Source organism: Oncorhynchus kisutch, unplaced genomic scaffold (assembly GCF_002021735.2).
Source record: "Oncorhynchus kisutch isolate 150728-3 unplaced genomic scaffold, Okis_V2 Okis09a-Okis19a_hom, whole genome shotgun sequence".
Classification (NCBI taxonomy): Eukaryota; Metazoa; Chordata; class Actinopteri; order Salmoniformes; family Salmonidae; genus Oncorhynchus; species Oncorhynchus kisutch.
In genome coordinates this window covers 5710071-5723823 of record NW_022261985.1, presented here as the reverse complement: position 1 = coordinate 5723823, position 13753 = coordinate 5710071, and the positions used below count along the sequence as shown (strand labels likewise).

The following is a 13753-nucleotide window of genomic DNA, read 5'->3' as shown; positions in this document are numbered from 1 at the left end:
CTGTAGACCAGGAGAACACAGTGTAGAGACACTGGTACACTGGGCAGAGAGGTCTGTAGACCAGGAGAACACAGTGTAGAGGAGACGTTGTAGAGACACTGTACGTACAATGTACACCTCATAGGGGGAGGCCTTATCGTGACGATCTCACACACACACACACTAGTGGGAAGGAGGTTACAGGAAGCTAGTGCCATCATATGAAAAACCCTTATCGTGTAGGAACAGAGACAGACACGGTTGAGAGAGGAAGCACAAAGGACTGAAGGGAGAGGTCTGGCATGAGGCTGAAGATAACTAGACAGGCTCTACATGCTCTAGATTCAATCAATTCACTGTAGTGTAGTCACTCACGGAGAACAGCATGGAGCTTGTAACATCAGGGTAGTGAATAGAGGTTGACCGGTTATTGGAGGACCAAAAAAAGACGACACCGATTAATCTGCCAATTTTTATAAATATATTTGTAATGACTATTACAATACTGAATTAACAATGAACATTTTTATTTTAACTTAATATAATACTTCAATAAAATCAATGCTTACGAGCCTGCTGCTGCCTACCACCGCTCAGTCAGACAGCTTTATCAAATCATAGACTTAATTATAATAAACACACAGAAATACGAGCCTTCCATTAATATGGTAAAATCCGGAAACTATGATTTCGAAAACAAAACGTTTATTCTTTCAGTGAAATACGGAACCGTTCCGTATTTTATCTAACGGGTGGCATCCTTAAGTCTAAATATTGCTGTTACATTGCACAACCTTCAATGTTATGTCATAATTATGTACAATTCTGGCAAATTAATTACGGTCTTTGTTACGAAGAAATGGTCTTCACACAGTTCGCAACGAGCCAGGCAGCCCAAACTGCTGCATATACCCTGACTCTGCTTACACTGAACGCAAGAGAAGTGACACAATTTCAGGCACCGCATTGTTTATATGCAATGCAGGACGAGCTAGATAAACTAGTAATATCATCAACCATGTGTAGTTAACCTGTTTGGGCTAGGGGGCAGCATTTTCACTTTTGGATGAAAAGCGTACCCAGAGTAAACTGCCTCCTACTCAGTCCCAGATGCTAATATATGCATATTATTAGTAGTATTGGATAGAAAACACTCTGAAGTTTCTAAAACTGTTTGAATGATGTCTGTGAGTATAACAGAACTCATATGGCAGATGAAAACCTAAGAAATTGACATAAATGATTAACTTTATCGAACAAATAAAACATTTGAGGAACTGGGATTCCTGGGAGTGCATTCTGATGAAGATCATCAAAGGTAAGTGAATATTTATAATGCCATTTCTGATTAATGTTGACTCCACAACATGGTGAATATCTCTTTGGCTGTTTTGTGTCTGAGCACCATACTCAGATTATTGCATGGTATGCTTTTTCCGTAAAGTTTTTGAAATCTGACACAGAGGTTGCATTAATGAGAAGTTTATCTAACGTTCCATGTATAATAGTTGTAGTCTCTATAGTCTCTTATCAATGTTTATTCTGTAAATTTATGTGACTCTGCAAAATCACTGCATGTTTTGGAACTAGTGAACATAACACGCCAATGTAAAATGAGATTTTTGGATATAAATATGCACTTTATCGAACAAAACATACATGTATTGTGTAACATTAAGTCCTATGAGTGTCATCTGAGGAAGATCATCAAAGTTTAGTGATGAATTTTAACTATATTTCAGCTTTTTGTGACTCCTCTCTTTGGCTGGAAAAATGGCTGTGTTTTTCTGTGACTTGGTGGTAACCTAACAATCGTTTGTGGAGCTTTCGATGTTTAGCCTTTTTTAAATCAGACACTGTGGCTGGATTAACAAAATTATATCTTTAAAATGGTGCCTAATACTTGTATGTTTGAGAAATTTGATTCATGAGATTCCTGTTGTTTGATTTGGCGCCCTGCAATTTCATTGGCTCAACAGCAGGCCACCAAATTCAAACAACAGCGAGCGGTTAACTAGTGATTATGTTAAGATTGATTGTTTTTTTATAAGGTCAATTTAATGCTAGCTAGCTAGCTAGCTAGCAACTTACCGTGGCTCCTTGCTGCACTCGCGGAACAGGTGGTCAACTGTCACGAGAATTTCTACCCCAATGTTCTAATTGAACTATTTTATAGCTTTGACCAATTCCCAGAGGTTGTAAGGCTCTGGTTAGTGACGTTGTAAGGCTCTGGTTAATGAGGTTGTAAGGCTCTGGTTAATGAGGTTGTAAGGCTCTGGTTAATGAGGTTGTAAGGCTCTGGTTAATGAGGTTGTAAGGCTCTGGTTAATGAGGTTGTAAGGCTCTGGTTAATGAGGTTGTAAGGCTCTGGTTAATGAGGTTGTAAGGCTCTGGTTAGGGAAGAATTAGACAAAGTCTCAGTCTGCAACAGATCAATACTTTATTCAGAGAGCGCTCTGACTTCAAAATGAGAACACAATCTTTTTATACCACACACACATTAACTCACATCAGTAGAAACTCCATCTCTCTTTAGGTGGGCTGTATTCTTCCAAAGTTCACATACATTGTTTATCACCCTTCTGCAACATGTTTCATCATCTTCTGCAAACTGTTTCTAACAGTTGCTCTCCTCCCTAAGGTGGGGAGGCCTCTTTCCAGTTATTAGTTTCCCCGTTATCACAAGTCGACAGTTCAGTTGTCCTTGAATGTCTCAACTATACCCTGCTCATACTGCGAAATAGTAACACAATGGCCTAGTCTTAAAAAAGTCTAGTCACACACATTATTGGATTATGACTCTAACACATTTCATACAATTATATGGTTTCAGGGTGGAATACTTTAGTCATTATCATCAACCTGCCACGCAGTCTCCTCGTGGAGTGCAATATCATCGGCCATAATCGGCATCCAAAAATGCCAATTACCAATTGATATGAAAACCTAAAATCGGCTCTAATTAATCAGTCGACCTCTAGTAGTGAATTCGATTCCCAGGACCACCCATACGTAAAATGTATGCACGTACAACTGTAAGTCACTTTAGATAAAAGTATCCCCTACGTCAGGCCTCCCCTACGTCAGGCCTGCTCCACATTAGGCCTCCTCTACATGGTATATATTATTATATAGTTATGAGCAGCTAGATAGACTCACTAGCCTACACCCAAAAGAATATGAAAAAAAGTTACTGTGTCCTTTTTAATGAATAACAGATGACATTGAAGACTGCATTACATTTCAAGTTGAACTATCTTAACAATGTGCTCCTTGTCACTCATTTATGCCAAACATGAATAATGAAGTTGACAAGAGCACAAACAGATCCTGGACCAGGCTATAGAAGGAGACAACAGGTCTGGGACCAGGCTATAGAAGGAGACAACAGGTCTGGGATCAGGCTATAGAAGGAGACAACAGGTCTGGGATCAGGCTATAGAAGGAGACAACAGATCTGGGACCAGGCTATAGAAGGAGACAACAGATCTGGGACCAGGCTATAGAAGGAGACAACAGATCTGGGACCAGGCTATAGAAGGAGACAACAGATCTGGGACCAGGCTATAGAAGGAGACAACAGATCTGGGACCAGGCTATAGAAGGAGACAACAGATCTGGGACCAGGCTATAGAAGGAGACAACAGATCTGGGACCAGGCTATAGAAGGAGACAACAGATCTGGGACCAGGCTATAGAAGGAGACAACAGATCTGGGACCAGGCTATAGAAGGAGACAACAGATCTGGGACCAGGCTATAGAAGGAGACAACAGATCTGGGACCAGGCTATAGAAGGAGACAACAGATCTGGGACCAAGCTATAGAAGGAGACAACAGATCTGGGACCAGGCTATAGAAGGAGACAACAGATCTGGGACCAGGCTATAGAAGGAGACAACAGATCTGGGACCAGGCTATAGAAGGAGACAACAGATCTGGGACCAGGCTATAGAAGGAGACAACAGATCTGGGACCAGGCTATAGTAGGAGACAACAGATCTGGGACCAGGCTATAGAAGGAAACAACAGATCTGGGACCAGGCTATAGAAGGAGACAACAGATCTGGGACCTACCAATGTACTACTAGGCTACCCCAAATACATCACTATAACGTTAGTCATCATCACCTAACAAGGATCCACCAGTGTGGATGTACATGTGATGTACACAGAATGTCTATTGTTAGTCTACAGTGTCTGTGGTGATTTGTCTCTACTACAGATCTGCATTTGTCAACATGATAAAGAGTTGGTGTTGGCTATGTAAATAGCCAGTGGCACATCCTGTTCCTCAACTAGCTCCTTCCACTTGATTGACTGTATCTATATGGCTGCGTTCACACAGGCAAACCAATTATGATATTTTTCCCACTAATTGGTCTTCGGTAACCCTGTCTTTGGATAGTCCATCTGTATATGCTCTAATGGCTATCAGTAACATTTAAACTAACTATCTACTAAACCTGAACTTAACCCTTATTCTAAACCTAACCCTTATTCTAAACCTAACCCTTATTCTAAACCTAACCCTTATTCTAACCCTAACCCTGATCCTAAACCTAACCCTTATTCTAAACCTAACCCTGATCCTAAACCTAACCCTTATTGTAAACCTAACCCTGATCCTAAACCTAACCCTGACCCTGATCCTAAACCTAACCCTGATCCTAAACCTAACCCTGATCCTAAACCTAACCCTGATCCTAAACCTAACCCTGATCCTAAACCTAACCCTTATTCTAAACCTTCTCAAGCAGATGCTTATCAACAGATAGTTTGTTGATAGTAATGACCATCTGTAAACCATCTACAGATGGACTATCCAGACTATCCAAATAATGTGTGACCTGGTCAGTGACTTTGTCCCCAATACTTGAAAAGGCACCGAGCAAACTAGATGAAGTGATGATAAACATCTTAGTAACACAATTCTATTACTGTATTATGAGCTAGCTGTGTGTGTATCGGGCCATGGGCATTACTGCAGTGTGATTGATGACTAGCTGGCTGTATTGAGCTGTGTAGGGGGGGTTCGGACGGTAGAGGAGGGGACACAGTCATGCATATTGAAGGCCCTGGAGGGGGTCAACATCTGATCTCAGCTGGGCCCAATCTCAGATGCAGCCAGTTGTTCATTGAGGCGAGACAACCAATGGGTCTGTCTGGTTAGCTAAACATGTGTTACTAACAGACTTTCTAAATCTGTGTCAATTCTCTCACTCAAACTCTTTCTCTCCAGTCTCCACTCTTTGAGCTCAAGTGGATCACATTCTAAACGTTACGGATCCTGGCATGCGTTTGTAAATCATTACATACTTTTGTAATCTGTCAATCGATACAATAATTAGCTAGCTAGCTGGATGATTTAGTGTTTTCAAACAATGCTCAAATCCGCTAGCTCACGTTTAGCATTGATGACTCAAAATAGCTGGCTGGTGAAATGCAATCAAATGAAAATAATGCACGTCTCGTTTCTTACCTCGTTGACTCCGGTTGCTGCAGACCGGGATATTATGAATATTAGGACGTTATCTATATGATAGTCTTCGATTCACAGTTTCGCTGATTTTGATGTGATCTATTTTCCCTTTCTCTCCCTGACCTCCAATCCGTTTACTGTATAAATACATCCAGCTTGTCTTGCATCAAGCCGACGTGAACGGTGTATGTGCGCAACTTAGTTTATGGCCAACAATATATCCTATCAGTCAAGCATCATTCTCAGCTTCTGTTACACATCATGGACGACACGCATTGCCCATTTAAACGCACAATACGTTCATTTTACTTAGATAACAACAATAAAGATAAACATGTGAGTGTATACAGTGTCATTTCCTATAGTGCCTTATTATTTGACATGATGAGGCTTTCCTGAGTCTCCTCTGGTGGTGAGTTATAGTTACCTGGTTGCCAGTCTTTTTTAACTAACATTCCACTCCTTGTAGAACAAACAACATGTCATTTATTTGATTTATTTAACCTTTATTTTATCAGGGAGTCATACCAAGACCAAGGTCTCGTTTACAGATGAGCTCTAAATTACATCACAAAGAATTATACACCTCAAAATATAAATACAAAATGCAATCAGAAAGAAAAACATGGTCATAAAAAAACAACACATTAGTCAGTAATGAGGTCATGTACCGAAGAACCTCCAAAGGAGTGGAATGTTAGCGACTGGCAACCAGTCTAAGTTATAGTTACTACCACACACAAAACAACTTCATAGAGCTTTACTGACCTCTAGTGGTGGTATAGCTGAAATGTCGGTATTTGTATTTTTGTATTTATGTATTTATTAAGCCAAGGCAGCAGCTACTCTTCCTGGGGTCCAACAAGATGAAGGCAACATTACAATACATTCATGACAGATTTCACAACATATTAAGTTTGTGCTTTCAGGCCTCTACTCTACTACCACATATCTATAACACAACATCCATGTGCGTATATAGTGCGTATCAAATCAAATCAAATCAAATTGTATTTGTCACATGCACCGAATACAACAGGTGTAGTAGACCTTACAGTGAACTGCTGAATACAACAGGTGTAGTAGACCTTACAGTGAACTGCTGAATACAACAGGTGTAGTAGACCTCACAGTGAAATGCAGAATACAACAGGTGTAGTAGACCTTACAGTGAAATGCAGAATACAACAGGTGTAGTAGACCTTACAGTGAACTGCAGAATACAACAGGTGTAGTAGATCTTACAGTGAACTGCTGAATACAACAGGTGTAGTAGACCTTACAGTGAAATGCTGAATACAACAGGTGTAGTAGACCTTACAGTGAAATGCTGAATACAACAGGTGTAGTAGATCTTACAGTGAACTGCTGAATACAACAGGTGTAGTAGATCTTACAGTGAACTGCTGAATACAACAGGTGTAGTAGACCTTACAGTGAAATGCTGAATACAACAGGTGTAGTAGACCTTACAGCGAACTGCTGAATACAACAGGTGTAGGTAGACCTTACAGCGAACTGCTGAATACAACAGGTGTAGTAGACCTTACAGTGAACTGCTGAATACAACAGGTGTAGTAGACCTTACAGTGAACTGCTGAATACAACAGGTGTAGTAGACCTTCCAGTGAACTGCTGAATACAACAGGTGTAGTAGACCTTACAGTGAACTGCTGAATACAACAGGTGTAGTAGATCTTACAGTGAACTGCTGAATACAACAGGTGTAGTTTGCTTTTGCTTTGGCAAAGTGGGTGGGGTTATATCCTTCCTGTTTGGCCCTGTCCGGGGGTGTCCTCGGATGGGGCCACAGTGTCTCCTGACCCCTCCTGTCTCAGCCTCCAGTATTTATGCTGCAGTAGTTTATGTGTCGGGGGGCTGGGGTCAGTTTGTTATATCTGGAGTACTTCTCCTGTCCTATTCGGTGTCCTGTGTGAATCTAAGTGTGCGTTCTCTAATTCTCTCCTTCTCTCTTTCTTTCTCTCTCTCGGAGGACCTGAGCCCTAGGACCATGCCCCAGGACTACCTGACATGATGACTCCTTGCTGTCCCCAGTCCACCTGGCCATGCTGCTGCTCCAGTTTCAACTTCCACCTGACTGTGCTGCTGCTCTAGTTTCAACTGTTCTGCCTTATTATTATTCGACCATGCTGGTCATTTATGAACATTTGAACATCTTGGCCATGTTCTGTTATAATCTCCACCCGGCACAGCCAGAAGAGGACTGGCCACCCCACATAGCCTGGTTCCTCTCTAGGTTTCTTCCTAGGTATTGGCCTTTCTAGGGAGTTTTTCCTAGCCACCGTGCTTCTACACCTGCATTGCTTGCTGTTTGGGGTTTTAGGCTGGGTTTCTGTACAGCACTTTGAGATATCAGCTGATGTACGAAGGGCTATATAAATAAATTTGATTTGATTTGATTTAGTAGACCTTACAGTGAACTGCTGAATACAACAGGTGTAGTAGATCTTACAGTGAACTGCTGAATACAACAGGTGTAGTAGACCTTACAGTGAACTGCTGAATACAACAGGTGTAGTAGACCTTACAGTGAACTGCTGAATACAACAGGTGTAGTAGATCTTATAGACCTTACAGTGAACTGCTGAATACAACAGGTGTAGTAGATCTTACAGTGAACTGCTGAATACAACAGGTGTAGTAGACCTTACAGTGAACTGCTGAATACAACAGGTGTAGTAGATCTTACAGTGAACTGCTGAATACAACAGGTGTAGTAGACCTTACAGTGAACTGCTGAATACAACAGGTGTAGTAGACCTTACAGTGAACTGCTGAATACAACAGGTGTAGTAGACCTTACAGTGAACTGCTGAATACAACAGGTGTAGTAGACTTTACAGTGAAATGCAGAATACAACAGGTGTAGTAGACCTTACAGTGAACTGCTGAATACAACAGGTGTAGTAGACCTTACAGTGAACTGCTGAATACAACAGGTGTAGTAGACTTTACAGTGAAATGCAGAATACAACAGGTGTAGTAGACCTTACAGTGAAATGCTTACTTACAAGCCCTTAACCAACAATGCAGTTTTTAGAAAATACAAAAAAGTAAGAGATAAGAATAACAAATAATTAAAAATCAGCAGTAAATAACATTATCGAGGCTATATACAGGAGGTACCAGTACATATCAATAGTGGGGCTATATACAGGAGGTACCAGTACATATCAATAGTGGGGCTATATACAGGAGGTACCAGTACATATCAATAGTGGGGCTATATACAGGAGGTACCAGTAAATAACATTATCGAGGCTATATACAGGAGGTACCAGTACATATCAATAGTGGGGCTATATACAGGAGGTACCAGTACATATCAATAGTGGGGCTATATACAGGAGGTACCAGTACATATCAATAGTGGGGCTATATACAGGAGGTACCAGTACATATCAATAGTGGGGCTATATACAGGAGGTACCAGTACATATCAATAGTGGGGCTATATACAGGAGGTACCAGTACATATCAATAGTGGGGCTATATACAGGAGGTACCAGTACATATCAATAGTGGGGCTATACACAGGAGGTACCGGCACCGGTGTCGAGGTAATTGAGGTAATTATGTAGAGGTAGGTAGAGTTATTAAAGTGTCCATGCATAGATAATAACAGAGAGTAGCAGCAACGAAGGGGGGGGGGGGGGGGGGGGGGGGGGCAGCACAAATAGTCTGGGTAGCCATTTGATTAGCTGGGCAGGAGTGTTATGGCTTGGGGGTAGAAGCTGTTTAGAAGCCTCTTGGACCTAGACTTGGCGCTCCAGTACCGCTTGCCATGCAGTAGCAGAGAGAACAGTCTTATGACTAGGGTGTCTGGAGTCTTTGACGATTTTTAGGGCCTTCCTCTGACAATGCCTGATATATAGGTCCTGGATGGCAAGAAGCTTGGCCCCAGTGATGTACTGGGCCGTACGCACCACCCTCTGTAGTGCCTTGCGGTCGGAGACCGAGCAGTGTCCATACCAGGCAGTGATGCCAGGTCTCTGACCTCCTCCCTATGTGCTGTCTCATGGTTGTTGGTGATCAGGCACTGTTGTGTCAGCAGCAAACTTAATGATGGTGTTGGAGTCATGCCTGACCGTGCAGTCATGAGTGAACAGGGAGTACAGGAGGGGACTGAGCACGAACCCCTGAGGGGCCCCCATGTTGAGGATCAGCGTGGCGGAAGTGTTGTTACCTACCCTTACCACCTGGGGGCGGCCCGTCAGGAAGTCCAGGATCCAGTTGCAGAGGGAGGTGTTTAGTCCTTGGCTTAGTGATGAGCTAGGAGGGCACTATGATGTTGAATGCTGAGCTGCAGTCAATGAACAGCATTCTCACATAGGGGTTCCTTTTGTCCAGGTGGGAAAGGACAATGTGGAGCACAATAGAGATTGCATCATCTGCGTGTGTTTGCATGCATGTGTCTATGTTTGTGTTGCTTCACAGTACCTGCTGTTCCATAAGGAATTTTATTTTTTATCTCATTTTACTTCTGGCATGAGTTACTTGATGTGGAATAGAGTTCCATGTAGTTATGGCTCTATGTAGTACTGTGCGCCTCCCATAGTCTGTTCTGGACTTGGGGATTGTGAAAAGACCTCTGGTGGCATCTCCGAGCTATGTGCCAGTAGTTTAAAAAGCTCGGTGCATTCAACATGTCACAATACCTCTCACAAATACAAGTACAGTCTGAAACTAACCGCAGCTCTGCGTTGTGTTGCTGTCATTTATTTTTTTTAAATCTGCTGGGGATATTCTTTAGGAACTTTACGGTAAAGGCCCTGTATCCTCAAATACGGGATATTGTGATTGACATTACATTGGTCCAATAGTTGGAACGATCATTTTATCAATAACCAATAGGTATTTATGTTGGGCGGGATCTTACCTTGCGTGCAAGTAAAGGGAATAAATCAGAAATCAGCCGTTCAAACTAGCTAATATTTATGAACGGTCATGTAGCTAATATTGATGATGGATTATCGAAAATTATTTAACGGTGGATACGGAGACAGAAACTCTGATCATCACTAAACACAACATCAGGTAGGTTGCTGCAACGCGTTGTGGTGTTTGCTAGAATAACTAACGTTAGCTATTTTAGCAAACGCCAGTTAACTTTAGCGAGCTAACTAGCCATTCTGAAAATGTAAATGTGTTTATCTGTCTTGCAAATAATGTTAGCTTATTAGCTAAACATTTCTATTAAAAAAAGGTCACGCTAGTTAGTTTGCTATATGACATTTCTAAGTAACGTTAGATGCAACCAGCTGCAGCTGTGTTAAAATAACGTTCTAGTTGTGACGGTATTCTTCGGCCTCGCAGAAGAACTTGTCATTAGTGACATTGTAAATGTGTGGGTCTGACTGTATCTAGACAGCTAGCTAACTCGTGTGTGCCGTTTGAATGCACAATAAAGGTGCATCATGGCTGTATTCTCTCTGACCCTTTCTTCCCAGGGGCCGGCAACCTCTTATTTCCACTGTAGGTGTACTACCAGTGTACCTGTGGGGCCACCATGTCTCTCGCTCAGAGAGTCCTCCTCACCTGGATCTTCACCCTGACCTTCCTCATCATGCTCGTCCTCAAACTAGATGGCAAAGTCCACTGGAACTGGTTCCTCACCTTTCTACCCGTATGGATCTTCGACGGCATCCTCCTCCTCATGTTACTCGTCAAGATGGTCGCCAGGTGTAAAGCAGGACACGACCCTCGTAACGGCTCCCAGGACCTGAAGAAGAAGGCCTGGTATCTGGCGTCCATGCTGCTGAAGCTGGGTTTCTGTCTGACGCTGTGCGCCCGGCTGGAGAAGCTTACCCATATCAAGCTCACCTTTGTGTGTATTCCTCTATGGTGCATGTTGCTGGGAGCCATGGTGGAGCTGGGCTATAACATCTTCCCCGAGAGGAGAGAGGCATGAGAGAGGGATTGAGGAGAAGGCTGGAAGGAACACACACAAACCTAATTCTTTAGTGTGGTTATTTCAGCTGTTATTTCTCCTTCATTTGTTATGACATGAAGTGTTATCCCGTTGACCAAGCTTTGCTCTCGTGCCAACAGTACTGCTTATCAGAGAACAGATAAGAGACTGTGCCTTCAGGAGGTTATAAAACGGATGTAAATGGTACAGGTCATGTAGATGTCAGAGAAACTAATACAATCTAGTAAAGACATGTCACATTGCTATCTTAGGATTTCCAGACATTTTCCTTGACGTCAGGATCTTTTGTGTTGTAAACTCTTTCATACTTTGTGGGACGACAAATGATTGTCGTAGTGTTTGGAAGACGGGCTCTTCCTATGTAAAGCCATTCAGTTTAAATGTGATCTACCTGTAGTGTTACTGTCTCCTTTTAATTTTCACATCAATCTGCATATTATTTATTATTTTCCTTTCAGTATTGTGTGAATAAATGGATGTTACTATTGTTCCAAACTAAAACATGCTCTGATTTTGTTTATGGTGCCTTTATGAGCTGTTGACTCCAGCATCAGAATAGATGAGCAGGCAAGTCTCAATGCACTACCAGCCGTATTGGCTAGATGGCAGTAGCAGCACGGTAGACTAATGTTGGCCTACTTGTGTTCAATGCAATAATCAGTTGTAATACTGTTTGAGGATGTATCAAGGAACTTCACAACTTCCAGACTGAACAGCCTCATTCCATGTACTCTCAGTTCAGTAAATGTGTACTACTAACATATGTCTCTCAACCATGATGCATTGGGAGGGTTATTTAATCCCTCACTCTGAAAGGAGACTATGTTCTGTGCCTGCCCTTTTCTTTTAAAGGACACATTTGTCCTGACATTCACACACTGAGCATGCATAAACATCTTCCTCACACACACACATCTTCCTCACACACACATGCATAAACATCCTCTCACACACACAAACATCTTCCTCGCCGGTCTGTGTGTCAGGGCTACACTCTCCCATTGGGCTGCCTCCCAACCCCTCTCCTCAGGTCCTTCTGTATGCCACACCCTCTTTGGATAGCCCCATAGGGCTCTGGTCAACAGTAGTGCACTTGTGACATAACTTTAGACCGTCCCCTCGCCCAAACCAGGGACCCTCTGCACACAACAGTCACCCACGAAGCATCGTTACCCATCGCTCCACAAAAGCCGCGGCCCTTGCAGAGCAAGGGGAACCACTACTTCAAGGTCTCAGAGCAAGTGACGTCACCGATTGAAAGGCTATTTAGCGGGATGGTCTAAGCTAGCCGTTTCACATCCGTTACACACTATAGAGAACAGGGTGCCGTTTGGGACACACCCTGTGACTGGACCAAGAGTTTGAGGCTCGCCCATCACACTAATCTGATTATCTGACATTCAAACCATGTGGGGCCAAGGCAGTCTGTCATAGCTTCTAGTGAGGTCTCTGTTGGGCTTGTACTGCTACTGCACATTCTGATCAGCAGCTCTTCTGCGTTTCATTTCCCAGCGCGCCACGGCTATAATCTCACATACCAGAACTGCTGAGCTCATCGCCGCTGAGTGCAGTGTGTGGGCGGCTTGCATAACACACACAGACAGAAGTAGCAGAGGCTAGAAAGATAATCCTGCTCCTGTGGATCACACACTGAACTGTCTCCACGCAGACATTCATCTTATTGGAGATTGTTGTGCAGAAATAAATTGCCTGTTTCAGATGAGTGGCAAGTTGAATCCCAAATATACACACTTCTTGACTGAGCCCAACACGTCTCTATTGCAAAATGATACCTGTTCAACTGATAAGACCATCCCTTTTATATTTAAGTTAGAACCTAAAAGGCCATGATATCAGATATGAACCATTGATCTACTGTGTGTCCGTTGGAGCCCCATGATCAAACATCACTCATAACATTAACCTTTTTTTTTCTTCCCATTTTCACCTAAAATGACCCAAATCTAACTGCCTGTAGAACAGGACCTGAAGCAAGGAAATGCACATTCTTGGTACCATTTGAAACACTGAAGTTTGTGGAAAAATGTAAATTAATGTAGGAGAATAACATAGATCTGGTACAAGATAATACAAAGAAAAAATTATTTGTTCTCTATTTTTTCTTTGTTCCATTATCTTTGAAATGCAAGAGAAAAGGCCATCACATATTGCAATTTAGATGTTGGCCACTAGATGGCAGCAGTGTTCGCAAAGTTTCAGATTGATCCAGTGAAGCATTACAATACTGGACAATATTTTGTATCAAGTCTGCCCAAATGTGCCGAATTGGTCAATTGATACATTCAAGAGGTCCATCTGGTGTCCACTGTAGCCCCATGA

At 42.4% G+C, this 13753-nt stretch overlaps 2 protein-coding genes across 30 annotated transcripts in view; one reads left to right on the top strand and one right to left on the bottom strand.

Moving 5' to 3' along the window:
- Positions 1-5639, bottom strand: part of LOC109887454 (putative homeodomain transcription factor 2) — a 106608-nt gene extending 100969 nt beyond the window's left edge. For 20 of the 29 annotated variants that reach the window (XM_031815563.1, XM_031815561.1, XM_031815565.1 and 17 more), the window contains exon 1: positions 5461-5639. The gene's annotated coding sequence lies outside the window, so the exon portion shown is untranslated. The remainder of the gene's footprint in view (positions 1-5460) is intronic. The other 9 variants (XM_031815579.1, XM_031815582.1, XM_031815583.1 and 6 more) reach the window with 3 other exon arrangements.
- A 4689-nt stretch (positions 5640-10328) lies between these two features.
- Positions 10329-11914, top strand: LOC116360546 (transmembrane protein 60). Its single transcript, XM_031815279.1, has 2 exons — positions 10329-10518; positions 10932-11914. The coding sequence occupies exon 2, from the start codon at positions 10991-10993 to the stop codon at positions 11390-11392; it is 402 nt and encodes a 133-aa protein (XP_031671139.1). The 5' UTR covers positions 10329-10518; positions 10932-10990; the 3' UTR covers positions 11393-11914.
- Positions 11915-13753: the final 1839 nt, after the last annotated feature.

Excerpts from the sequence above, each read along its gene's own strand:
- LOC116360546 (XM_031815279.1), top strand. The coding sequence starts at position 10,991 with ATGTCTCTCGCTCAGAGAGTCCTCCTCACCTGGATCTTCACCCTGACC.